The sequence below is a fragment of the Chelonoidis abingdonii genome, chromosome 4, assembly GCF_003597395.2.
Source record: "Chelonoidis abingdonii isolate Lonesome George chromosome 4, CheloAbing_2.0, whole genome shotgun sequence".
Classification (NCBI taxonomy): domain Eukaryota; kingdom Metazoa; phylum Chordata; order Testudines; family Testudinidae; genus Chelonoidis; species Chelonoidis abingdonii.
In genome coordinates this window covers 16,671,597-16,699,313 of record NC_133772.1, presented here as the reverse complement: position 1 = coordinate 16,699,313, position 27,717 = coordinate 16,671,597, and the positions used below count along the sequence as shown (strand labels likewise).

The 27,717-nt window shown below is 42.4% G+C and overlaps 2 protein-coding genes across 7 annotated transcripts in view; both read left to right on the top strand.

Annotated features, from left to right (window-relative positions):
* Positions 1 to 13: 13 nt before the first annotated feature.
* ZC3H11A (zinc finger CCCH-type containing 11A) lies at positions 14 to 26,330 on the top strand. Of its 5 annotated transcripts, none has more exons than XM_032785825.2 (18): positions 14 to 169; positions 7,770 to 7,822; positions 8,293 to 8,480; positions 9,796 to 9,915; positions 10,820 to 10,943; positions 11,758 to 11,961; positions 12,695 to 12,811; positions 13,798 to 13,878; positions 14,510 to 14,620; positions 15,724 to 15,786; positions 17,791 to 17,883; positions 18,054 to 18,119; positions 18,671 to 19,192; positions 20,433 to 20,512; positions 21,098 to 21,422; positions 22,509 to 22,678; positions 23,164 to 23,231; positions 24,132 to 26,330. In XM_032785825.2, exons 3-18 carry the CDS (start codon positions 8,427 to 8,429, stop codon positions 24,388 to 24,390), a joined length of 2,457 nt encoding a protein of 818 aa, XP_032641716.1. In that variant the 5' UTR covers positions 14 to 169; positions 7,770 to 7,822; positions 8,293 to 8,426; the 3' UTR covers positions 24,391 to 26,330. The 5 variants fall into 5 exon arrangements, with proteins under 5 accessions (XP_032641716.1, XP_074920960.1, XP_032641717.1 ...); XM_032785826.2 differs by having other exon boundaries at positions 17 to 150; XM_032785823.2 differs by having other exon boundaries at positions 63 to 169; positions 7,418 to 7,822.
* Positions 26,331 to 27,495: 1,165 nt separating this feature from the next.
* Positions 27,496 to 27,717, top strand: part of SNRPE (small nuclear ribonucleoprotein polypeptide E) — a 4,645-nt gene continuing 4,423 nt past the window's right edge. The window contains exon 1 of one of the 2 annotated variants that reach the window (XM_032785814.2): positions 27,496 to 27,661. In XM_032785814.2, coding sequence (XP_032641705.1) covers positions 27,608 to 27,661 — 54 coding nt within the window. In that variant the 5' untranslated portion in view covers positions 27,496 to 27,607. The remainder of the gene's footprint in view (positions 27,662 to 27,717) is intronic. The other variant, XM_032785813.2, reaches the window with a different exon arrangement.

Genomic DNA, 27,717 nt, shown 5'->3' with positions numbered 1-27,717 from the left:
CGAGTGCCCGTATGTTGGTGTTGGGTGCCATCTTTGAGGCTGGCAGCGGCAGTGGGTAGCCCGAGCTTTGGCCCCGGCCTGGAGACAGAGGAGCCAGTGGAGCGGGGGGACCCAGCAGCCACGACGGAGGCGACCGCTCCTTGGGGTTCGGTAAAGTCCCCGCTCGCCGGTAACTAGAGCCCGTTAATAGAACCAGGGCCGGCTCCTCACCAGCCCCCGGGGCCGAGGCCGGGCCTCCTGCTCCCCGCCCCCTCGGGAGCGACCCGTGGGGACCAGGCCGCATCCCCCCCCGCCGGCCCCGGGGGCCCTCCCCTGGCCGCTCCCTCAGCCCTAGAGAGCCGGGGCGGGAACCCCCGGGGGCTGCAATTCAGGGGTAAATCCACCCCCACCCTGGGAAAGAGGGGAGTAGGGCCCCCCCCCACATTTCCGGCTGAGATTGAAGGATCCCTCGGTCCGGTTCCTGGGGCAGCGCCAAGGGAAGCTGCAGCGGGAGTTCCTCCTCCTCTCCCCTCCCATGCCAGGCCCCCCGTTACTGCCAGGGCACTGTCCCTCTCCTTCCTTGAGCACGTCGGGTTTTGAGTGAAGAATATTTGCTGCCTGTGGACTACCTGGGAAAGGAGAGTCCCTGGCTCAGCCCTAGATGTTAAGTGGAGCAAAGAAAAGATTCCAGTGTAGGTGGCTCCCTTTAGAACAAAAAGGTCTTCAGAGTTTAAAGACTGTACCTCCTGTTTCTGGTGGTACTTACAAGGAACCTGCTGTCAATTATTGATTTTGCAGGCTGCACGCAGTACCCCAAAGGGATTGAAATCAGGATCTAGACTAACTCTGGATGCGCCCAGTAACTGACTTAAATTCTTCTTTAGCTCGTTTAAAAAAAAAAACACAAAATCAGATTGTTGGTGATATTGGCCTTGGCTGCCAAAAACCAACCAACAAACAACAAAACCCTTCCCATCAGCTTTGATTTTTAATTGAGAATGAAAATACAAAAATAGCTCCTCATATCATACCTATCAGTATGTGGAGTCGGAAAATCATTCCCAAAACTGGTGCTTTCCGGTGTACAAGTGCACATTGCACTCAGAGATTGAGCTGTGCACCTTATTTTCAGAATAGACTGCTGTGTTATTTGATTATAAAAATGAAATATCCTGGGAATAGTTAATTTTGAAACAAGGGAACTTGGAACTACCACCACGGCATGCAATTAAGTTGGATGTGTATACAACTGATTAGACTTAGTAGACGATGCTAAATTTGGGGTTGGATACCCAAGCGTTTCAGGAAAAAGTTGGTGTAGAGGTACTTCCGTCTATCTCTTTTCCTCTTAAAATAATACCCATTCAAGCAACTGGTTCAGGAGGAAGTTAACTTCTCCAGACACTCAAGAAAAGATCACTTAAGTGGGCAGGATCAGTTGTCAATGATTCCATAGTAAAATTACTTCCAGTTCTGGCATAAATTTTGGAGTTAGAGAATGAGTGCATATTCTTTCAGTGTGCCAGTCTCCCCTGTCTCCCCTAGTAGTAGATGCAGCAGCTTTAGTAGTGCTGGCAGTCTGGAATTTATTCCCAGTGCCAATTCTGACACTGAGGATGATGATAAGGTGGTGGCGGAAGGGGTGGAGCAACCTGCCAAACATAAAGGAAAGAAGGGGTTGCGGACTAAGGGAAAGCCACAACATAAAAAACTGGTGTTGTCTAAAAAGTTTGTTAAAGATCTGGGACCAGCAGGTGCTGTTGAAGCTGCCTGTGCTGCAGCTGCAGTAGACATGCCTGGTGCTCCTGAGCAAGATGGAGAAAGCTTCTTTATCGAGAGCAATACAGTAAAACGAGTTCTTTTGTCTGGTACGAGAGCAAAGACTTCCATCGTGTGGAACTTCTTCCATGTTGATCCCCAGTACCCCTGTCGTGCCATCTGCAGCCTATGTAAAAAAAGCGTCAGCCGTGGCAAGCCAGGCACCCATCTCGGCACATCGACCCTTCAGCGGCATCTCCAAGCAAAGCATTCTGTGTATTGGGCCATGGCTAATAAAATAAGTGCTACTGGTGGAAGCAGTGTAGGGGAGGAGGAATATACCTTTAATGTGCCTGTGTCACCAATCTCCCCTGATAGCAGATTTAGCAGTTTGAGCAGCAGCGGGAGTTTGGAATATAGTCCCAATGTTCACTTTCACAGTGACAGTGTGGAAGAGGCACTGGGCCAGCTTTCCAACAAAAAAAGAAGAAAGAAAGGACTGCAGGTTATTGAGTTATACCCAGGAAAACCAGAGCTTTCAAAAAAATTTGCCAAAGATGTGGGTCCCACAGGCGCAACGATTGCAGCCAGTGCAGCCGCAGCAATAGTCGTTTCTGGTGCATCTGGAGAAGACAGAGAGAGTTTTCTCATTGAAAGCAATACTGTCAAACGCGTCCTGATGCCGGGAACCAGGACAAAGACGTCAGCCGTCTGGAACTTCTTCTACACTGATCCTCAGTATACCTGCAGGGCTGTTTGTAATGTCTGTAAAAAGAGTGTCAGTCGAGGCAGGCCTGGCACTCATCTTGGCACCTCCACGCTGCAACGGCATCTGCAGGCCATGCATCCCATACACTGGGCCATGGCCAACAAATCTAATGGCACTATTGGTACCGGTGTAGACGAAGAAACAATAGAGGATTTTTCTATTGGTCCTAGGGAGATGGACTTGTCACTTCTCTGTCGCAGAAGCTTTTCAAGCTATTTCTCGTCTCGGAGGGATAAACTTACAGCCAGTTACAGTTTAACATCTCAAGGCCTGGGTGTCCATGGGCCAACTTTATCTCCTAAGCCAGTGCTTGGTAAAAGAAAGGTCATAAGTCCCAACTTGGGGACTCCTCAAGACTCTCAAACATTTACTACTGAGAAGAAAATTAAATACCATGAAATTCCGGTTGCACAGCAGATAAATAGGGCTATTACAGAATTGATTATTGAGGATATGCAACCGTACTCATTTTTTTCTACCCCTGCTTTTCAGAGATTCATGAAGATAGTGGCACCAGGCTATCAGCTGCCATCTAGAACTTACTTTTCCACAAAGGCTGTGCCTCGGTTATACAATGTTGTGAGAGAAAAGGTTTTCATGGCTCTGGAGAAGGCTGAATGCAAAAAAGTTCACTTAACCATTGACATGTGGACCCATGAACCAAGCACAGACTATCTGACAGTGATGGCACATTGGGTGTCTTTTGAAATGCTGCTATCTTCCTCTCACAGTGCCAGCAAAACTCCCAGTTGTAGGAAGCAGGCAGCTCTTTGTGTAACTGGCTTTGCTAAAGATTATGCAGCAGCCAGTATTTTACAAGAACTAAATTACCAAATCGGTGTGTGGCTTTCCCCCAATTCCCTCACCCCTGGCTTCATAGTTTCTGACAACACTGCCAATGTTGTGCATGCAGTGAGAGATGGAGACTTTATCCAAGTGCCATGCTTTATGCATTGTTTAAGTTTAGTAATTCAGGACTTCCTGTGTGAGCACAAAAGCATGAGGAGCATGTTAGTAGCGGCTCGAGAGATTTGCCATCATTTTAATCATTCTGTCAAGGCCCGTCAAATTTTGCAGGAGTTTCAGCATGCAAACCATCTTCCGCAGCACAACTTGAAACAGGAGGTGTCCACCCAGTGGACCTCCACCTTTTATATGCTGAGGCGACTTTTAGAGCAGCAGAAGGCAGTGCATGACTATTCCATGCAACACCACGTGGGGAGGGTGGATGGGGTCATCCTCACCTCATTTCAGTGGTGTCTGATGGCTCACGTGTGTGACATCCTTGAACCGTTTGAAGAAGTCACTCAGAAAGTGAGCATGTGCACTGCAGGTCTTAGTCAGGTGCTGCCATTAGTTCGCCACCTGCTTTTGACTCTGCAGAACATGCGAAAAGACTTTCAAATCAAAGGTGCCACTGTAGCTCTCGGGCTGGTGGATGACTTGTCTCTGAGGCTCGAAACTGACTCCCGATTGAGCACCGTGCTCAGATCTGAGCATTACATCTTGGCCACTTTATTAGATCCCTGCTTTAAAGACAATTTAGAAGAATTCCTTCCTCAGGGTACTGACTTGATAAGCTATAAACAGATCCTTACTGAAGTAGTATCAGAGTATATGTGCACATCAGTGGAGGGTTGCTCCTTGGAAGCTACAGAAGTATCAGGCCATTCATCCCTTATAGGAACTGATCCGTTTGCTCTTCACCTTAAGGAAGATTATTCTGGTTCAGATCCCTTCAGTGGCTTCTCTTCGAGTGGTGCAGCTTTAATAGGCAAGAAGAGGCTGTTGTGCCCATCAGCTGCAGCAATAGTAGAAGAGTACTTTCAAGATGAGTCTTCAGGGATAACAGTTAAAGATGACCCCCTGACTTACTGGCAGGGGAAACTGAGAAGATGGCCTGCATTAACCCGAGTAGCTATTCAGTATCTCAGCTGCCCTCCCTGTAGTCTGCGCTCTGAATGTGTCTTCAGCACAGCCAGGCACCTCGTTTCAGAACACTGTGCTAGTCCAGGTTTTGACAACATTGAACAGTTAATGTTCCTTAAAATGAACTTAAAAACTATTAATTATGACTATTCCACTCTGGCCTTGGGCTTTGACACAGAGGATGAGATCACTCAGAGTAGTGAGGATGAGATGTTTTAGCCAGAGTTGGTAGCTTCAGTTTGTTCTCGCTCTGGACCATTTGAAGTGCTGGGATTTGTGCTGCTATGTACTGTTCTTATACGGTTGTTAATAATCTAACACTTCTTGTGCTTTCCATCTTAAGAGCACTTTACAACATCCTCCAAATGCCCCTGTGAAGTAGGTAAATAAGCATTATGTCCATTTTGTAGACCAGGAAACTGATGCCTGACTTAGTGAGAAAGGTGGGATTAAAATTTGGGAGTTCCTGGCTCCTGATCTTGTGTTCAGAGTGTCCTAATAAACACCACATAGGTTTTTTTTAAAATATAAATATTAATGAAAATAACTATTTTTTTTAAATAATTAAAAATACAAAAACAGGTCAATAATAAAGAGAAAGCAAAATCAATTCATGCTTTAAAATCATAAAGAGGACTAGGTAGGTACCTATCATTGATAACCGTGGTGCTGGCAGTAGTAACTGAATAGTGCTCCGTTATGACACCTATTAAGGTATAAAAATGTTCCCTCTCTGGACTTCTCTCCCTCATAATCCCAGCATACTGATGAAAGGCTATGAACTAATGCTGGCTGACAAATTGAAAAGATGGATGAGTGACTAACATAGTTTTTCAGTGTTGAGAAAGACAGGGCTCTAAAATGAACTGGGCAAATGTTCACTGTATTCTTGTCTTCCTTTAGTGAGGGTGAAGTGTGTGACCCCAGCTTTTTATTTCTTCTCACTGGTCTCTATTTATTGTTTTGATATAGCTAAGATCCTGTACAAAATGAAATTACGATGTGAACCACAGCTCAATCTCAATGTGAACACCAACGTAATTTTCAGGATTTGATTGGCTTTGAAGTTCTTAAATCAGTTTCTGATGCAAGCTTGCTGAGTGCGCCAGAGTTGTTCACTTATTTTAAGTTTTAAGGGGTTAACTCAGTTGATTTTCTGTAGTTTTTAAATTACTATTCTACCTAAAGTTTAATTTAAAAAAAAAATTAAATCTAGTTTCTGTGTTAACATTTTTTATTTGTAGTGCTTGTATAGAACTGAGAGGCTTGAGATGCTTGGTAGTATAGTTTCAGTGAGGGTAATTCAAACCCTGGACTGTGTGCAAAGTACTAAGTATGTGCCGAAGTATGGAAGGTAATATACAAATATATTGAAAGAAATAATCAAAAATAGCACACATTATCAGACAGACCAGGACTCATTGTCCGTTACTTGCCAAGTAATAAGTTTTGGTTTATGTGGAGGCATTTCACACTTTGAAATTGCATTGAATTCTGGATGATATTAGTGAAAGTGAATTTGGCACAACTTCCCTGTATCTAATATATGTTAATTGCACACCAAGAGAACATTAGTGTAGTTAGATACAGATAGACAAAAGTTACCTGGGATACAAAATCCAGTTGTAAAGGCAACAAAAGTCAAAAGTGAGTAATTATTTAGATACTAAGGGAAGGACAAAGATTGATTCTTACCTTTTTAAAATTCCCCTTGTCAACAGTTTAAAACTGATAACTAGTACAAGAACCCAACTTTTCCTCTCACTATTTTAGATTTAAGGAAACTCCCTCCCTTTTCTCCTCTCCTCCCCTCCCCCAAAAATCCTGGAAAAATTCACTAGTGCATGAGAATAAAAGGTCTAATCTTAATAAAATACAATAGGTCCATTATTAATTTGTAAGAACTACTTCATTCAATTTCTTCTTAGAATTGGAAGAGAATTAGCACAAAAATGTTTCAGTGGTTTTAATGTATGCAATGTTATTGAAGTCATATCAGTCCCAGGTTATTAGAGAGACAAAGTGGGTGAGGGAATATCTTTTATTGGACCAAATTCTCTCACCAACAGAAGTTGGTCCAAGAAAAGACATTACCTCACTCACCTTGTCTCTCTCGGCATTTTTAATGACCCAGGAATTGGAATCTCTTACGTTTAGATCTAATGGTCAAAAATGCAGGTTTATGGCATTCAGTAAAAATAAACAAACTGAAATGTCTTATTTCACAGTGAAATTAAACTGTTTGTGGTAACTGGAAACACCTTTAGGTTCCTTATGGTGTTAAAGTTATTGGCTGCTAAGAATTGAACCCAAGCCATCCTTTCAGACCTTTGCCATCTCACAGCAATGGATAATGGTGGATATATATACCAGGGAACAGTATATGATCACAAACCAGTAGTATTTGAAAAATATAAAAGAAATTAAAATTGGCTTCCAAAAGTCAAAATAAAAATATTTCCAAGTTGTATGTCATGCAGCTGTGCCTCTTCAAAACTGAGCGTTTCCCTGCTTCTTACAGCTTGCTATATTTTAGAACTGCTATCTTTCCACACTTGATTGCATCTTTAAATATCTGATCAGAGCTACATGTTGTTCTTTACAGTATGGATATCAGACTATGCATACTTTGAATGTTTTAAGCGTATAAATATGGATATACTGTATGCATGTACATACATGTGTATATTTGTGCGAGATCCAAACTTGCCCATATTATAAAGCATTGGCCTGAAAGTGTATTTGTGTGACACTTTTATAACTCCTCAATTTTTGCCATTCCCCAAAATTGAGACACTTTATGGTGCATTTTAAGTGACAAATAGCCCAAATATATCATTTTTATTACCATATTTGAATATATCGGTGTGTATATAAACACATTTGTATATATGTATATACATATGTATGTTTATACATACAAGTATGTTTTTGCTATACAGGTAATAAAGATGGGGGAAGGTTTTTGTGTTTTCTTAATAGGTGAAGAAATCTTGAAGACCAGAAATTGGAACTTATTGAGTTTTAAATTTAAAAAAAAAAAAAAAAAATTATACTGTCCGGCTGTGGAAGATGGATCTTCATTTTTGCAGCCGCTTTGACTCACAAGTTCATCTTTAAATAAACTGTTTTTTGAAGAGCTAACTAACCCTCGCTGTCTCCAGTCTGACAGAGAGTATTCAAATGGACTTGCTTCCTCCAGTAGTTGTAAGATGTTTAAAAGCACAGCCTGTGTCTGAATTGTCGATGAGAAATTTCCTTGGCAATGTGAGGAGAAAATTCTTTCTATCCCTTTATTATTAATTCACGGATTGAGTGTTGGTTCGGCCTACAGGAGAAATTAATTGGAAGTCTTTGAAGACCAACGTTCTTGCCGAGGTTATCCAGGTATGTTAATCTATAGATATCTAATTTCCCCTTGGTATAGTGTGGGGGTGGGAAGGGAGGGCTTATAACTGAAACTATATATTTTTTAAAGAATATGACTTATAACAATAATTAATCATCCAGAGATATTTCCCAGGCACAATTAATTCCTTCAGAGGTAGACCCCCCCAATCCTGCATGTAACTCTGTATGGAGCACGGTTTGTTCTATACTAATACAACTTTTTATTGTCAATAAGGACACAGAAGAGTCATTATTTTATTTTAGATCACAGACAAAACTCATTTGACTTGAAAGTACTTCAGAACTGGGATTTTTTTTTGGAACTGGTCAGTTTCAGGGTAGTCAAGTTAACACAGTCCCTTCAAACTCATTAAATGGCATTGGTGCAAGAAAGAGGGAAAGTTACTTGTCACTTGATAATGATCTGATTTATTTATTTTTATTCCCCTCAAACCACCTTTTCCAAGGTTACTTTTTAAAGAAGATTTCACTGATCACGTCTGAAGAAGAAAGGGTGAAGCCTGTTTTCACTAAGAGAGGAAGAAGTCTGTGTGGAGCAATAGCCCTGATAACTTGAGCTTATTCTAACAATCTGTCCGGCATGTCTAAACAAGGAGATGATTGCTACTTCTATTTCTATTCCACGTGTACCAAGGTGTGTTGTTATTTTTAAAAACACATTTAAAAAAAGAAAACTGAGATGAATTGAGTTTCTCAAATAATTTAATATATGTCTCATAGTTAGATTTGAAAGTAGACTCTATCCTGAAGTGTCATATCTGATTTCATATCCTGTGTACCTGTCTTGTTTTGTTACACCAAGCCATCTGTTCTGGGAAGGAATAAATTTCAAGGCAGAATAATACAAGATTATCTGCGTAGAGATAGCATTAATCTTTACCCCCTGCTCCTGTTTTTATCAAGCAGTAATACCGATTAATACTTTTCAAACAGTTGGTTGCTAATCCTTACGAATAACTTGTGATGTTGGCATTAACTCCTTGTAAAGATAGGTAAATCAAGACATGGAATTGAAGCAACTTGCCCAAGCTATGGAGGGAGTCAATGTCAATGATGGATTGGAACTCAAGAGCGCCTGACTCCTTCAGTCAGCTAAACCATTCTGCTTCTCTCTAGAGCTAACTTGTTTATTGGGCCCAATGAACTAGCTATTGGGGAAAAAATCCATATTATATTGTGTCTACTCTGTATGCTGTTTCATTGTTAAATAAATAAGCTCCAGAAGTTACAGACGTGACTACAGCCAATGAACAGATGCAGAAACAAATATGCAGTTTTTTGTGGCAGCAGGAAAATAATAGTGTCTATTTTTTGCAATGGCATACAGTTTTTCAAGAACTGCAGGCATCATGCTTCGCCCACCTCATGTTGATTGCTGCCTAATTTTTGAATTTCTTAATGTGGCAAATATATCTCAATTTAAAATTAACATTAATAACTATAGCTCTTAAGGATGATACAGTAAACAGAATTCTATCAAGTGTAAATGCAACAGTAAGATGGTTGAGGTTGGCTGTAGGGAATAGGGATGTAGATGTTACACTTTTGTGTGCGTGTGTGTGTGTGTGGTTTTGTTCTTTTATTAAGTGGTTACTGATTTATCTTTGTTCTTCTATCCCATCCACAATATATCCTGACTTGTTTCATCATAGCCACCTCTAAAGTGTATGTCTGATGTTAAGATAGTGGTTTAAAATAATGTCAGGAAGGACTTTTCAAAATGTTTCCATAGAACTAATTATTTCTGCCTTCTCCCTGAGAATGCACTTCTCATCCATTGCTCCGTTTCTTCTTCTTGATTCATCTGCTTTTCCATTTTCCCCACACTAGGATCAGTTCAGTCACTGAGCCTTTTTCCTTCAGCTCAGAAAATCCCACTTTTACCGCTCTCTTTGTACCTGGGGTTTTCAGGTTGCAACGTCTTATTTGCTTTTGTCCGATTGGCACAGGGGGACGGTTGTCCCTTCCGTCATTGTGAAGCTGCACTGGGAAATGAAACTGTCTGCACACTGTGGCAGGAAGGGCGCTGCTTCAGGAGTATCTGCAGGTTTAGGCACATGGAGATTGATGTAAGTGTTCATTTTGCAAGTATGTTTTTGGACAGTGCTTTTTATCTGGTGCTCAGTGAACTGGTTAAAATTAAACTTGTGTTACTGAGGTTCACTGTTGTGGTAATCTTGTCACAGATGCTTGTGTTGAACGTGCAAACACCAAGAAGATGAGAACTGATGGATCTGATTGGAGGCTTGCCAGTGCAAGCAGTTTACTTTGGCACTTCCTAATTGGGTTTGAATTGGAACAATAATTTACAGTAGGAAGCAAAGAGCATAGAGTGGGTTCACTTTTACATATCAGTTTTGCCTGCTCTAAGCAACACTGGCCTCCAATGATTAAAGTAAAGGGATGAATTTAAGAAAATTTAAGCTTGTTAGAAAAACAACTCCTTGCTGTCATATCTACTAGACACTGGAATAGTCTCTTCAGTGGAAGTGGCAGTAGTCACATTGGTTTTATTACTTAAAATTGTGGTGGCCCTAGCACTGGGGAATAATCCTGCACTGGCACTTTGGGAGATAAACAGATGTGATTAATGTGTCTTTTCCATCTCTGACTTCTCCAGTTTTCTACATAGTTTTTGTCGAGGGCTATGATAGACTGGAAAGTGGAGAAAGGAAAGAGAAAGTGTAGTGACAGACAGATGCGAAATTGTGATTGTCATAGTTTTTGTAAAGATTGTATATGTGCCCAGAGCACTAGATTGGATTTTTGTTTCAGTTCTGAGGTGATGTTCTAATAGTATATTAAAATACTTTATCTTTGTGACGTGTTTGACCTGTGGAAATGAAGTCATAATATTGCATTGTGATTGTTCTGTGAGCATTCTATGCCACTTGGATGTCATTTGATAACAGCGTGACTCTATAGCTTTTTCAAGGTGACTTTAATCTGGTTCTTTGTTTTGTTTGTCTGAAGAAAAAACGCAGTGAGATCCCTTGCTACTGGGAGAACCAGCCAGTTGGCTGTAAGAAATTAAATTGCGCTTTCCATCACAACAAGGGACGCTACGTTGATGGACTCTTCCTACCTCCAAGCAAAAGTGAGTTGTTTCGGCAATTCTTCCCAGATCCCTGAAACCTTGTAGAGCCAACCTCTGGACTTTTACTTGGACAGATATTTCCGAGTGCTCCTGCTATAGGTAGTTAAAAAACAAAGGTTGCTCAGTTGTTCATGATAGAAATTAAAATTTGTGGTGGTTTCAGATGGAACATCAGTCTGACCTAAAATGTCAAAAATATTTATTTAAAAATCAGGTCTGAGACCACTGCATCAAATATTACATTATTTGCTTCATTAACAAACAAACATTGGCTCTTGAGGTTGATATTAAAACTTGTTGTCCCAAGAGTTGAAGTATCCCTCACCTTGTTCATTTTTGCTTTATGAGACAAGAAGTCTTCATATTTTCAAAACAGGAAGTAAATTTGTTACTTATATAGCAACATCGGTACTGTACAACAGGTGACTTGTACCAGCCAGCCTGAGCACAAGAAATGGGCCTCCAGCTGTAGCTAAGGCTGAAATGAAGAGCTATGGGGATCTCACCCAATTTTTTTTATGCTTAGCTGCTTCTCTCCCTTTTATTAACATTTTCCTTCTGTTTTAGGCTACTCTCATCTCACTTAACCTTTCAGTAGGTGCGAAGAGAGAGAGCTTTGTAGGGCTGTAAAAATAATAACCAGACATCCATGCTCTCTCACCTGGCATATTCATACTGGGCAGAGTCTCTTCTCTCGTAGTGACGGAAAGTTCAGCATGTCTGGAAGTTTATATGCATTATGGATTGGGAAATGAATGTGCTGGATTCAAGGTTTTAAATAGGCAATTTACAGGTGTTTCTACTGTTCTTCTAGCTGTGCTGCCAAGTATGACTGAGTCTGTAGAAGAGGAGGTGAAGGTGACCCAGATCTCGCTGCAGCAGAATAAACTCTCTGTCCAGTCCAACCCCTCCCCCCAGCTGCGGGGGGTGATGAAAGTGGAAAACTCTGAAAACGTTCCCAGCCCCACTCATCCTCCAGTCGTAATCAATGCTGCAGATGATGATGAAGATGATGATGGTGAGCAGATGTTATCTCTAAAGCATATTCTATTTCCAGTATTTAAATAAATACATACAGCACTGATGCATTTGCTGTAATCAACCTTCAGTTTACATGGTTAGTCCTGTGGTAATTCTAGTCTAGTATTCTGCACCATGCAATGGCCAATACCTGGAACATTGGAGAAAAGCTTTTCTAAACTCTTGTTGTACAGGGAAACAGGAAGGGAATTTCATCCTAAAGCACCATCACCCTTCTAAGCAATCCAGGAATTAGCTTTGTCTAGCAATTAAGAGCTAGGAACTGAGTCACAAGACCTAGATCTTAGCTCTGGCATGGCCATACTTGGGCAAGTCACTTAGGCCAACGTTTTTTAAAGTGGCCACTGTTTGAAGTAAGAGGGAGCTGTTGGGTGCTTAAGTTGAACACCCAAAAACCCTGGCCATTTTGGCCTTAATCTCCCAATACCTCCACTTTTGCATAATGAAGAGTACTCACCCCTTTGCACCCCTTAGATGAAATGTGCTGTGTAAGTGCATGGTCTGATATTTGAAAGCACAAGATTTAGTTATTAGTTATTTGTATTACTATTGCACCTAGGAGCCCCAGTCATGATCCATGACTCCATTGTGCCAGCTGCTGTATGCAACCAGAACAAAAAGGTTCCTGGTTTTCCCTGCCTCAAAGTGCACACAGTCTTGTCCGTTTCCTGATGTTAACTGAATGTGAGCTAACATTTTGTCCCTTTCAGATCAGCTTTCTGAAGAGGGAGATGAAACTAAAACACCTGTTCAGCAGCCAGCTACAGAAACCCATAATGGATTGCGGATAATTTCTACTCGGAAATCCAGTGCTAATTCAAAACAAGGTATTTCATGTTTCTATTGCAGGAGCTCCTGAAGGTCGCAGCCAGGTTGGCTTTTAGACCCCATTGTGTTAGGTGTTGGTCAAATGACCACCCCTGTGGTTTGCCTGGTAAAAACCTTAATTCTAGCTATTGGCTGAGCTTCTTAGTAAGGTGATTTTTGGGTATCAGCCACTCTTCACCAGTCACAAACAGGATAGCTCAGTCAATGCTTATCTCATTCTTTTTTCAAACGCTTTTGGTGTATGTTAAGCAATCGCAGTAGGCATTGAAACAGGAAATGATAGTGTGACTTTTCGGGTTACTTTTTTAAAAATTCATCTTGGTTATCAATGCTTACATTAAATCTTGCTAGCTTTAGCAGCATATGGAGTGGTCCATGAGTTAGCATGTAGGCAGTCAGGCTAGAGCACCTTAGTTACACTGAGTAACTCCACTAATTTCAGTGGAGTTATTCCTGGTTTACATTAGTGTAAGATGGTGGAATATCGCTCCCTACGTCTTTAAATTACCATGCAGGTGTAGTTCTGAGGTTCTTACTCCTTAAACAGACATCACCAAGGAAGTTCTGTAGGGAAGGGGGGTATTTGTATGGTCATGCAGTAGCATCTTCTTCTGACAGCTGAAGAAGTGTACTGCAGCTCGTTCAGAAAGCAGCATGTTGTGGAAGAACAGTGAGAAATGGGAACACAGAATGGCTCTGGAAGGTGAGCATCTCTGTGACAGCTGTCACAGGAGACCAAAGGGGAGTTAAAAGCCTAGATTTCCCCACACTATTCAAAAAAACAAACACAACCCCTTAAAGGTAGGTCAGGTAACTAATAATGTAGATGTTGGTAATTCTTAAAAATGCAGCTTCTGTTCTCCCGTGAGACCAAGCAAATTTATTTTTTGGAAAAAGCAGTAAATGTTGAGAAACTTGGTCTGTATTCATAGACATGCACCATTGCTTTTGAGTTTTGGGTTCATTCACAGTTCTGCATTTTCAGATAACAGTTTGAATTTTGGAATAAAAACACTTGAAGAAATCAAGTCCAAAAAAATGAAGGAAAAATCACAAAAACAAGGTGGTGAGTTACTCTCCCTCCCTCCCAAATTCAATGGCACTCCTGTCTCAAGAGAGAGAACAGTTTTTCCTGCATGGGAAATACACAAGATGACTCACAGGGTTTTTTTTTGTTGAGATAATCTGTATTTGCTTTTAGAGAAGGACTGTATTGTTTGAAAAAATGGCTTAAAAATAGTTCAGGTGTTAAAAGCGGAGTCCAGATCGCACAAGCTCTCTGGTATTAGTCAGGCCCTCTAAACCAGGGAGTAAAGTCGAAATGAGACGGTACAAGAATATACTCTCATGCTGTTGTGCCTTATGTATCTTTTCTCCCCTGTAGCATCTGGATAGCTGGCCAAGCATTGGCTAGGATTATTCTGTGCAGTCCTTTGTATTTATTCTTCTCTTGTGGCCCAGATATGCAATTGATTGAGTGGGAGATTTGTTCTTAAAGGTGTTTTTACACACCCTCAATTGCATGATCTGGCCCTTGATTTCTATTTGCATATAAATAATGTTTTTGTTGAAGTGATTTAAAATCAGTTTGCCAGGAACAAAGTAACTCTTGTCTATTTTTCCTCATGTGGTAAGGAAGTGGCTTTTTGAACATTTTTCCCTCGCTAACTGAATATATTTTTGTTTGCTGTGATCAGAAGGCCCCTCTGGAGTTTCTGTTTATCCACTCCAATCCCAGACCATTCCTGGTCCGGAAAAGGAAAACCTACGGACGGTAATCAGGACTGTAACCTTGTCTGCAAAGCAAGGTAATGATAACTGCTGCCTGCTCCCCTGGTTTCATTTTAGTAGCTCCTTAGACTGTAGTGTTGGTCCAGATGTTCTTGCTCTCTCTGGCCAACATGGCGTTCATCTGCTACTGATAGTGCCGAAAGGTGTTTGAAGACTTTATTTAAAGCTTTGAAACCCATGGTTTTCTGCTGAAGGAAGAATCCCTGGATATATCGAAAACCTCTGACAGTGCTGGTACTCAGAGAAGCATATAGATTTTTGACTTTTGCATCAGGACATTCAGCATCTGGATATCACCTTTAAAGGTTACGGAGAAGTGCTCAAGCTAACCATAACAAGGCAGTGTTACAAAATGTGACCATAATGCTGCAAACACTTGAACATGTGCTTGACTTGATTCCCAACAGGTCTGCTGGTGTGAGTAAAGCTACATATGTGCTCAAGTGTTTACAGGATCAGAACAAGCATTTGCACAAGGATATAGCTGCAGAACCAAATAACAAAAGGAGAGAGAAATGAATGGGTGCAAACAGGAGAAAACTGGAGGACTAATGAGAGGAAGCAGCTACAGAGAATCTCTGTGGCATTGGAGAGGGTGCTAGCAGGTGTGGGTGGGAGGAGGGTATGTTCATGAGGTAGTCTGGAGTAAAACTATGCTAGGTTCCATTTTTTTTTTCCAGAGAGAGACTGGTTGCTGTTTGATAGTTGTTTATCCTAGTAAGGAATAAATCTTCAAAGGCCTCTAGTAGACTAGAGGCCGAATATGGAAGTTGTGGTCTCAAGAGGCATTTTGCTTGCTTGTAAGAGTAAAACCTTAACTTTGTGAATACGTCTGCTGTAGGAGACCCTCTCTAATCAGCACAGTATGTAACTTGCACACTTGTCATCAGAGTCATAGCAGAAAGCTGAAGTGAGATCTCATACTACAGTACACTTCCTAGTACGTTTTCAAAACGTTTTATGATGCAATATTATTGCATTTTTGTTTCCTCGCTAATAGGCAAAATCTCATGATTTACAATAGGAGTCTGTCACTTGTGTAAACTGGCAAGATAATCTTATATCTATATATGGCTACTGCTTTTTCCAAATTAAAGATGCTTTTGTTTCATTCTTCCAGGTGAGGAGCCTCTGATTCGACTGAGTCTTTCAGAGAGACTGGGAAAACGGAAACCCTCCGTAGGTAAGAACTCATAAGCTAGAGAAATATTGCTGGCTAGAGTCAGCTTCTTCTGCACAGCTCTGGTAATGCATTTAAGTTGAAATCTGCAACACCCATCTGCCATTACACCTATAAGGTCCCTCGCAGCTCTGTTGTTGTGGTTTGAAAATATATTTTATAGAACAAAAAAAAGCTATAGGAATTTAGTTTAAGGAAAAAATGAATATGTATGAGACTCTCCCATTATCTGGATGCTGGTCTGTAATGGGGTGGCAGTTTCTACAGCCCTGCATAAGGTTGCAGAGTAATTGCTGCTCTGACTCATGCTGACAGTGGGTCCTTAACCCCAACCAGACTGCAAAGGGGAAGGAGTGTCTCTTTGGAAAATGGGGAACAAGGGACTTGGATAGGTTAGGATTTGCAGGAAAACCCTAGGAACAGCCAAACTTGAGGAGAAAGCTTTTAGGGTAAGGTTTATAGTTAGATATTTAGATATAGTTAGATATCTCAAGAAGTGGATAATTTTTTGACTCTATGCAATGTGTATACTCAGAAGCAGTGTGGGAACTCCAGCTGTTTACATACTCTGCTTCTTTAACTTAAATCAGAAGCCATCAAGTCATCTATTTGGTAATTCCTGAGCTTGTGGCTTCTTGTATGCTTTACCAGAGAAATATGGTGCCCCCAAAACACCAAAGCAGATATATTGCATTTGCCCCCAGGCTTGTGGAGATATATTGTTCTGGTGCCCTTCTCCTTAAAGATGTCTACATTTCAGATACTGTAGGACAGCGTTTCTCAAATGCAGCCACTGTGGTTGCAAGCGGCCACCTGGGGCTTTTCTTGCTACCTCAGCCTCCTGGCAGTGACTCGCAGTGGGGTTGGGGTGCAAAGCAGTGATCCCTGCCCCAGGGCCATCAGCAGGGGTTTGGCACTGCCCTCCTCTGGAGCCACAAACACCAGAGGAACAGGCAGCCAGTGTGAGTTCCCCACCTTCCACGGGGCAGTGAGGCTTGAGTTTCAGCCCTGAGGTGGCTGGCGACAGGCTCCGGTCTTGGGGCTTTGGGCTCCAGCCCTGGATCCTGCCTGCAGGTGCCAGCCCTTGTCTCACCACCCCCCTACATCACTCCTGGCCCCCCCCCCACCACCCATCCGTTGTCCCTGGTCCCTGCTGTCTCCATGCCCACCTCTTATCCAGGGCTTACTGGCTGAGTAAGTCTGCTGTGAAAATTTTTATTTGTATGTTTGTTAATATCACTTTTCACAGCCCCCCAGCTAGCTAGTAAGTCTGCTGTGGAAACTAATATTAACACATATACAAATACATCTTTTTCCAGCAGAGGACTTACTAGCTAGCAAGTCTTCTTAAAAAATCAACCAAAAAGCGAAAGCAACAACAACAAAAGACTGTGCAAAACACCTTATTTGTGTTTCTGTTCTGTTTAGGTCCAATAAAGAATGGAGACGACTGTATATTATTTTTAATTGAGTCTGCAAAAAACCTCTGCATAAATAAATTACAATGATTTGAACATGTATATCTGCATATTGATTTGTTTTTCCTGAAGTTAAGTGTTTTAGGAAAAACTGACAGAACACCCACCAGCAAAAGTTGGTGGCCATGCCCTGAGGCCACCAAAAATTGTGAGAACCCCTATAAATTTGTGACGTGCTTTAGAACTTTCAATTCTGAGAGTCCCTGGCTTGATTTGGCTGTTGCTTCATAAGGGAGGGTTTCTCAGAGAGCCTCTTACCCTCCTGCCATCCTTATCTTCTGTTACTTGGGTTTCAAAATGCTTCTTCCACTGAGAACCATTGTGCTACTTGGGAGCTATAACTTAGAAGTAGAAATAGCAGATATTAGTAGCTGGAAAATAAACAGAGAAAAATTAAACTCTGTAAAAGGTAAAGAGGACAGAGCTTCTAGGCAACTCCTCTGTCTTCAAGTCCTCCTATGTATAAGCTCTTGTTAATATGTTCAAGTATTAGCTGTTGACTTTCTTTCCACCATGTTTGGCTTTACAGATGAAAGTTGCCCTCCACTGAAGCGTAGCCTTGCTGAAAGGCTGGGAAAGAAGTTTGAATCTCTGGAGAAGACTGACAAAGCACCAAAGAAAGGTACCGCTGCTTAAGAAATCTTTGGGTCTGTTACATACAGACTTCAGTTTGTAGTTCCCTTTTGGTCCTTTGTGTATAGATGAAGCCTCTAATATAACTTTTGAATTTCCTGGAACTATGTGAGAGACAAAGGAGAAGGCCACCTAACTGCTTTGTGTTTGTTCTTGCAGTTCAAGTCCCCAAGTCTCTTAAGGAGAGGCTAGGATTGCCAGCTGAGCAGACTAGCACGGAGACAGGTAACAGCTGTGTGTTAAAGCTGATGCTCCCCTTTTTCCTGGACCTGGCATTCCTCAGCAATCGGCATTACCCTACCCTTAGCCATTAGAGCTCCTGTATCTGCCAGCTTGAGAGTTCTGGCTCTTGACAGCCAATTTGATTCCACTTGTGCCTCAGCAAGCTTTGCTCGCCTATTTATAAGCAGAAGAGTTTAAAACCTGCTTGGAGACAAGTGAAATAGAAATTGGAAACCAAGAGGTGGGATTGGAAATGCCAGTGGAGGCACAAGGTAGTGGTAGAATGGGGCAGATTTACCTCTATGCTGCAGTCATCACAGTAGTAATAGATTGTTTACAGAAAAGGGATCAGAGTCTGCCCTACAATTTGATATACATGCTTCCCTAAACCACATTCACAAGTTTAGATTATGATTTGGTTTCTTTTCTCTTTGACATACCGACATTCACAGGTTTTTGGGGGGCCCTAAATGGCTACTTATGGTTTTTTTTTTCAATGCACAGGTCACAGTCTTTTCTTTAAATGTTTTGGGTTTTTCCTCTTTTGGTGACAGAGAGAGCTGCAAAACCAGCAGGTGAGATCCGTGTGAAAACACTAGAAGAAATCCGTCTTGAGAAAGCCAGCCAGAGACGGGGAGAACCTCAAACCAAACCCAAGACTGAAGAAACTTGTAGAACAGAAGATCCTAATCCAAGGGTGAGACCCTCCACAACAATTCGAATTAAAACCTTTTCTGAGGTCCTGGCTGAGAAAAAAAACAGGCAGCTGGGAGAGGAAGAGCAGCTAAAAGTGGAGGAAAAGCTAAAAGCGGAGGAAAGCCCTACCAAGCTGAAGACTGAGAGTGAGCCCAAGAAGCAGGGCACTGCAGCTCCGCCTATAACCAGCAAAGGGCAGCTAGAGGAGTCAACAGGCAAAGCCATGTCCATAGGGGAGGTGCGCATTAAAACATTGGAGGAGATCAAGCAGGAGAAAGCCATGAGGATGCAGCAGAGTGGAGAGAACACCCTAAATACGCCACCGCAACCTGAGCTTACTCCCACCGGGAGGAGGTTACTGCGTATTACAAAAATGACAGGTAACAAATGCTTTGGCCATTCCTATAGTGCAGCAGATTCCCTCTTCTTTGCTAGTATTTTCAGCTTACTCAGAATTCACTCACTCCACTACATATTACAGCTAGAAGACTGTCAAAGTCAAAAATTAGGAAGTGCCAGAATCAGGGTTACCCATGTCAACCTTACTTGCTGCTTTGTACATGTGTAATTAAAGACTGTCATGCATATCATTTGCTGTGTCTTCTGTGGGGCTCCTGCCTCATTCAGTGAATGTATAGTTATTTAATGTGGAGGAAAAAATCCAATATTGAATGTGTGGACTCAGGCCTCAAACTTTGTACTGAATACAAAATTCATTCCCTCCTGGGAGGTTCTGTGATCCTCTCAAGATAATATTGGAGTCACTGTTTCATGAACATTAAATGTATGCATCTTCACAACACCCCTGGGAGGGAGGGAGGTGTGTGTGTGTGTGTTGTTGTTGTTTTTTTACTGCTGGGGAACTGAGGCACAGAGAGAGATTAAGGCCCAAATTGTCCACTAATTTTGGGTGCCGAACTTGAAATATCTAGGACTTGTTTCTTTTTTTGGAGCATGAGCACTTTGTATGTTCAAAGCACAATTCTGTTAATGTCTGAGTGCTCAGCGTTTTTGTGTCTTAAACCACAGGGGTCTCATGTTGGGCACCCAGAAAATGGGGAACACACAATTAGTAGCCAGCTGTTAACACTAGTTTGAGTGAGGTGCCCAGCATCACAGAGGAACTCTGTGGCAGAGGCAGGCATAGAATCTAGTTTACCAGGGCAGTAGTATTCAACCACTTACCCATGAGACCATCCTTTTTCATCCTATAGTCCTCTGCCTCTTTCACTATACACTTTCCAACCTCTACAACAAATAAGGCAGAGGTCCTACAGACAACAGCCCCATTCATTCATTCCCCATGCACGATACTTAATGCGCACTGTAGAAAGTGTCTTTCAGATGTAACATTAACTGAGAGTCTCTTTGGGTCATCACAGTGCTTGGTCTGCTGCAAGTAAAAGTTCTCTGGTGTGTAGCGCAACCCAGACCTCATGATTACAGTGTGTACAACTGAATGGAAGATTGTAGAGCACAAGCTGCAGCCAAATTCTTAGCCTATTAAACTGGTTCGTTTGCCCCCAAAAGGTTAGAAACCAGTAGTGTGAAATGCTGTTCAGGAGATCTGTGGTGTTTGAACTCTTAGAATTAACGATATGGGTTTGGAATGTTTTAAAGCACCTGGAAGAGAAGAAAAGAAGTTGGTGGAGTTGAGTGTTCCGCCCCTCAGAACTGACCTAGCAGACAAGGCTGCAGAGGTGAGTCCCTGGAGAATTTAGGAAACGCTGTGTGTCAGAAGGTGCCTTGGGTAACATCCACATTCTGTTTACCAGCATTTCTTGGCACATACCTCCAATGCAATGGGGATGTCTGTACATTTCTGCATCTAAGTTCTGGAGATTAATCTAGAGTCCTGTCTTCTGTGGTAGCATTTCAAGACAACATTGCAATGACCAAATGGCTTTGAATTTCTTGCTATTTATACTTAGCAATGAATAGGAAGTCCTGATAGCAATAACAAAAGCCAGGACTTTGTAATCAGAGGTTATCTGTCTGTTGAGGGCAGGATTGGCAACTGGTGGTTTCCTTGGGCTCCTACTAAGAATGGAATAGATTGCAGGTAGAGTCTTTTGCTTTGATTAAGGGGCAACCCATGCTGGGATTTGTAGCCTCTGTGGGCAAGGTGAGGGTGTTTGTGAACCTTGATGTAGGTTACTAAAACGCATGTGACTGATATTAGGAGGGTGCTGAGCTCAGAGTCCTCTCCATAGGAATTGCTGATTAGATTTTTGATATGAAGTCTCCCTAGATTTGTCCCATCTTGTTCCTCTTATTTTCTCTAGTCTTCAGATGAAAGTGCAAACAACTCTACAGTTCAAATGAAGAGTTCTGAAGAAATACTGAGGGAGAAGCGGCAGCTGAAGCCACGGCAGAAGGAGAAGCTTCAGAAGGAAATATCTGCTATGTCACCCCCTGGAGAAGAAACGATTGAAGAGAAGAGCCCAGTGACTGGAAGTCCTGAGTCCACAGTGACACCTGGGGCAACTCGTCGGTTGACAAAGAGACTGACTGTGAAATCAGAGGAAGCAGTGATGGAAAGTCCAGGAACAGAGGGTTCAGTACTACCAGTGAAACATGCAGCTCAGTCTCTGGAGCGAAAGGCTAAAGGTTAATGTCATTTTGTGTAATATTTTCTGTAGCAGGGATTTAATTTTAGGGGCTGGATCACTTAATCTGTTCCCTAAATCACTCAATTATTTTGCTCAGTATTTTCAGGGAAAGATGACCAGTGCCCATTCTGTAGTGTTGTCATAATTAGACTTTTCTCATCATCACAAGTGCAGCACAGTATGACACATATTTTGTTCAGTTGGCAAAATGGCCAGACCTTGATTCAGAAGAAGAATGGAATAGTAAAAGGAGATACTGCCGGTCTGGATTTAGATGCATTGACACAGGAGTGTAACAAGTTGTGCAGATCCTTGATGTGGGTGGGAGAGGAAGTCTGTATATAATTTGCCTGTTCTTTCTGCACAGCTCTCATCCGTGTTAACCCTTTCCTTTTCAAGAGCCCTAAAATTCCCAAACTTTTTTAAAAAAACAAAAAACTAACTAAAAAATGGCTTTCATTTGTGAACACTGATATTTCAGTAAAGTTACCCTAGAAAAGTGATAGTATTGCTTAGGATCTTGACGCTGTCCAGATTTTCTCTATATTCTCCCCTTTATTTCTGATTGGTTTATAAATTCATCCCTGACTGTTGAGTAGTGTTGCTGTACAGCTCCTACATTCCACTCCAAAGATGGCTGTGTTAATGAAGGTGAAGTAATTTCTCTGAAATGTGTTAGAGCTGATAAGATGAGACACTGTAAGTCTATTAGCATTTTTATAGATTGCTGACTACATAAGAACAGAACAGCCATACTAGGTGAGACCAAAGGTCCATCTAGCCCAGTGCCCTGTCTTCTGATAGTGGCCAATGCCAGGTGCCCCAGAGGGAATGAACAGTCTCTGGTAAACAGAGGCTAGGGACACCATTCCTGCCCATCCTGCTAATAGCCATTGATGGACTGATCCTCCATGCATTTATCTAGTTCTTTTTTGAATACATGTATTTGAACTACCTGCCAAAGGGTTAATTGGAGGTTACAGGTGCTGTGCCTTAAACTCATTTCTGGCTTTACGGAGAAGCAAGGACACTGTATCAGTCCTAGGAACCAAACAGCTTCTGTTCCTTTGCTTTTATTTTCCAGCCAAACCCAAGGTGAATGTGAAGCCATCAGGCGTGAAAACCATATCCCCTGCAAAGCAGGCCATGAAACGTAAGGTGGCTGAAAGTCATCCTTCTGCCATAGCAGCTGTGAAACCACTGAGCACCACTGGCACTGACTTGAAGGAGCTCCCAGCTAAAAAATCAGCTTTGGTAAGGAAATTGGCTTACAGGCTGGACAGCCTATGGTGAAACCCGAACAGAAGTGTTTCACCCTGCCCCTAAGAGAAGATTGAAGATAGATATAGGGATGTCTTATCTCTCTTATGCAGTTCTGTCCAGATTTGAGTCCCTTACCATACTATGGTATGATTTTGATGCATCTTCCTCCATCTTTTATTAAATGAGTAACAGCACTTTTATAATGTTCTTAGTTAAATGTCTTCTCAGTGGTGTGAAGTACGTACCACTTACGTGCATTCCAGAGTGGCTAGTCAACTATTGCTGAAGATTTCAGGCCCTTGATAGGCATCGAGTTTCATGCTCACTTTGTCTGGGAAGGCCCAGAATTGTTTTGGCTTGGGGCTCAGGGATGATATGGCTGTGCAAGGATGGAATGGGCATTATGCTGGAGGAAAAGAAATCTGCTGAGAAATATTTTACTTTTGTACCTTAACTTTCACCTTGCTTTTTCCCAGACTACTGTTCCAGCCCTGCCAGAGGATAGTCCAGCCACTGTACCGGAGAGAGCAAAATCCAGAGACAGGTAATGTCTGCAACTTGCTCCTGTTCCTGTTAGAAAAGTTTTTTCTCACTGGAGTTTTAATTTGAAACTTCAGGACAGTGTGTGCCTGACATTTGGGAAGATGATTTGAGGTCATCAATTTTATAATATACCCGTTAAACCCTGCAACGTACCCTACTTTAATTTTCTAACTATTTAGCAGACTCTCCTTTGGATTATCTTTTAAAACCTTTGAGCTGATTTTGTTAATGTTGGTGAATTGGCATCACTTGCAGTAGTATCTTTCTGGATTCTTGTGAGGTCCTGAAAGAGGCGAGGGTGGTGGTGGAGTGGGATGAAGATAGGGGAAGACTTTCCTGCTGGCTCCTCCTCAAATGCTAACTAGTAGCTGGCATTCTCTGTGACCAAATGCATGTCTCAGCAGAAGGCTCTGTAAGGGAAGAGGGATATTAGGTGGAGAAAATAACGCAGAGCTGGGTGAGACAAGTTTATGCAGCACTTGGCTGAATCAGGGCTGACTAAAATCCACTGCTGTCAGCTTCTTACTGTCAAAAGCACCAAATTCATCCAAATGTGTGATGGAAAGAATAAATAGTTGATATCTGTTTTAACAAACTGTTCACAAAATTTTATCTGTTCACATTTTTATAATCAGTTTAGTAAATTAGTATAAGTGTATTGTCTTTGGAGGCAGAGCATTTGGGGATCTAGGAAAAAGATTGGTTTAATTCTCATAGTTGTGTCTAGGTCTCCAAACTGAGAATGTACCTGTAATATTACATTGGACTCAGAGACAGCCACTGCTTAATTACACAGCAGTTCCAAAGGATTGGAGGTGTGGGGGGTAACACTGCAGTAAGATAGGGTGTTTGGCAAAATAGATATTTTCAATTAAGGAATTGCTCTCTCTCTTCTCCCAAGCCCTGAGTTGCATATAGGAAGCCAAGCAGCGTCTGTGGCTCAATCAGAGATGTCAAGCCCAACCTCTTCACAGGCACCAGTAAAGACCCGCAGACTGAGCTCCACCACAGCTGGGAAAGGACCCTTATCCGTAGAAGATGACTTTGAGAAGCTGATTTGGGAAATCTCTGGAGGCAAACTGGAAGCAGAGATTGATCTGGACCCAGGGAAAGATGAGGATGACCTCCTGCTTGAACTGTCTGAAATGATTGACAGCTGAACCAGACTTATACTAACCTTTTAAAACAAAAGACATTTTAAGCTCTATTTTGTTGGATACCCAAGATAAACGTTTTTCTTCTATATGAGGCTTTGCCACAAGTCTTCAAGTACACTTGAACGTGTAGAAATTGGCAATATCTGCACTCAATTGTTGTTAATTTCCCTGCAGGTCAGATTTAAGAGCCTGTGTACCCATCCTGTTACTACAGGCAGCTATTTTGAATATGTGAGGACAAAGCACTACACAGTTTCAGGCCAGAAAGATCCTGGAGCCCATCTATAAAGCCTAGGGGTGTAAATTTCTTCCACTGATTTAAGGCTGTGAAGGCTTTAAAAAAAAAAAAAAAAATTTTCTCAGCAAGGTGTGCAAAACTCAGTGAGTGTGTTTCAAAGCTTTCTTTTGCTTTTTCTTGGCTGGCCTGGAATTACTATGGCAACTCTTGAGTTGTATTTGTCCTTACCTTCTTGTTTTAACATTCATGGGGAAAATAATGAAAATGTGGGGCAAGAAGGATAATTACTACAGTAATGTGGGCCAAACATACTGCCAAAGGTGCGGGATTGGGTTAGTCCATCCAGCCTTACTTCCTTTTAATTATCAGGGACAATACAATATCAGTATGGAAAACAGCAGCTACACAGTACATGAAGACTGCCTTCCTCCCTTTGAATCATACTGTACTAAGTCTTGGGAGGTTGGTACTTTTTGTTGACTGAGTAAGGTCCTGAGGCAAGTAGTGTAACCCCCTCATGGTCTGCTGCACATCAGTAAATTGAAAATGGGTCTTAAAAGTGCCTCTCATTTCCGAGAATCTCTTCCCTCTTCTGCTGACTTTTCTTCTGCTGAGAAGCAGTAGCTGCTGGCACTGATGGGAAAACACTTTCAGCTTTCTTTGAACCCCAGTTTGCTGTATAGGCTTGTCTGATTTGATGTAGCACTATGCTGAAATTCAGCCAATAGGAAGCACGTGTCAAGTCAGGCAAGTCTTAGAAAAGTGTTCTACAGTGGTCAGAGCAAACTCTGTGCCCTCCCCTGTCCTGTGGATACCTTTCTCTCTAACTCCCCCCTCCTCCCCCCTGCCTGAATCATTTAGGAAGTACACACCTGGGGTTGGGATGTTAGGAAAACTAGTCTTCTATGCTTGACAGTCCATTTGTCTGAACTGTGTACATGGAGAGAACGGTTGAGATTGGGATGTATTGTGTATCCTGTCACCTTATGTTCATTTTGACTTTTTTTTTTTAATTTTCTTAAACGTTCAACAAGCTAGTCCCTTCCGACTTTGAGCTGTGAGGATATAGGTGAGGCAAGGCTTTTGCTGCTGGCAGGCTTTAAAAAAATATATAATTGTATTGTAAATATTTTGTCTTTGAAAGAAAACAGATACATGATTTCATAATCCACTGTGATGACTTAGTTCTTATAGGGAAGATTTGAACCAAAATCAATTTTTAAATTAAAAAGCCCACTCCTGAAGAAACTGCTGTTATAGTTCTAGGAGGGACACCACGCAGGAAGCTTCATCGCAAAGAAGCCGAAAAGCAACAACCCTCCATCCTGCTGAAGGACTTTGCACAAGCAACCAGAAGTCTCATTGTGAACAAATGGAAGCAACTTTCAGAGAGACATATGTATGAGAGATTGTGATCTAAAAATCTCTTCCCTGCTGCTTGTCATCTCCCTGTGTTTAAGCAGAATATTCCGTTCCATTGTCAGCTTTGTTCACTTCCTTCTCTGGATGAGAAGTCCTGTCTACGAAGACAGAATTTTATGTATGCCATTACTTCTGTAAATATTTTATTCTTTCTTTTTCTATTTAGTTTGTATTTAAGGCATTGTCTTACATGTAATCTGAATCATACATGTTCACCGTGAGTTGGGCTGTTCATGAAAAACATTACTAGTGTTTTTAAATAAAGCTGATGTAGGAAGTCTTATTTCAGATGTTCTTTGTGTGTTTGGGTAAGATGCAGAGGTGGGCAGTAGGTGCAAACAAAAAGGTCTTTTGGTTTCTACAACCAATAATGTTACCATTTCCTCCACTGCTATGTCCCAGTGGTAGGGTATGCAGAGAGGAGAGTCAGAGTCAACATGCAAACAATGGAAGAGGCAGTGTAACTGTATGTGGAATTCACAATACTTAACTCCTTTAATCTCAAAATACTTCACAAAACTGGGAGACACAGAAAGTGAAGTGACTTTCCCAAAGTAACAGAGCACGATTGGTGCCAGAGCTGGGCATACATTTAGGCCTCCAAATGAAGGGAGTGAAGCCACTTGAAAAGTCTTAATGTGTTTGCATTCCTCAACTTCACAATATCTTCAGCAAGTGAGAGTGGTTGTATTACTGCAATGTACACCGGACAAACTGCAGTGATAACACACATGTATAGCCTTCTATAGCTGGGGACAGATCTACTTAGGTGTGGGGGGGAAAAGGACAGCTAGGTAGCCATACTGCACCCACCATGCAAAGGTTCATCTGAACCTGAGCATCCATACAATCCACTGCAAGGCCTTCAGTGAAGATGCAGTCAAGTGAGTGGAATTTAAGGGTGGTGTCTCGTTGAGACGTATGACTGTGAATTATGCAAGTGGCCTTAAGTGTTGTCTTTTGGTCTAAAAGCTCTCTTTTTTTATTGTTGAAAAATACTCCTCAAAGGATCCTGGTGGGGTAAGTCTCCTGCCCTACTTATCTCTGCAAGTGCCAGCCATCCTTCAGCATTTGGATTTGCCTGCCTGAATAACTGGGATCCCTGGGTCGCTCAGTGCACCGTGCCTGCTCCTGCCCCATGCCTGTATTGCATGCACCCTGCAGGCTCTGGGCCTGTGCTCTGAACAGCCAGAGCTGAATTCCCAGGTTCGGGAGCCTTGTCTGCACCTGGGCCGGGTTGCTGGGGGGCCTGGCCTGCAGTGGGGCTCGTGCCCCCAGCCAGAGGACAGCACGGGCCTTGAACCTGGCTCGGGAGGCCGCGCACCGCCTATGGACAGAGGCCCTACGAGCGCCGGGAACAGTCGAGGCGGGACGGAGAGTCCTCCAGTGTGCTAGAGTGCCCGGGGGAGGGGTTCCCAGCGTTCCACAGGCAGGCCCCAGCGGCTTCCGGTCTTCACCGGAAGTCTTTGAGCTACTGCGGGGCGCGCGCGTGGGCTGCTGGTGGTAACGGTTTCTCACCGATCTCTCTCTCCGTCTGTTGGCTGAGGCTCGCTCGCGGCCATGGCGTATCGCGGGCAGGGCCAGAAGGTGCAGAAGGTGATGGTACAGCCCATCGTATCCTGCCGCGGGGGAGAGAAGGAGAGGGCCGGGGGGGAGGAGATATGGGGGGC

Coding starts and splice junctions, on each gene's coding strand:
- ZC3H11A (XM_032785825.2), top strand. CDS start 8,427: ATGTCTAAACAAGGAGATGATTGCTACTTCTATTTCTATTCCACGTGT. Junction 15,787..17,790: donor AAAACGGAAACCCTCCGTAG/GTAAGAACTCAT, acceptor TTGGCTTTACAG/ATGAAAGTTGCCCTCCACTG. Junction 18,120..18,670: donor GCAGACTAGCACGGAGACAG/GTAACAGCTGTG, acceptor TTTTGGTGACAG/AGAGAGCTGCAAAACCAGCA.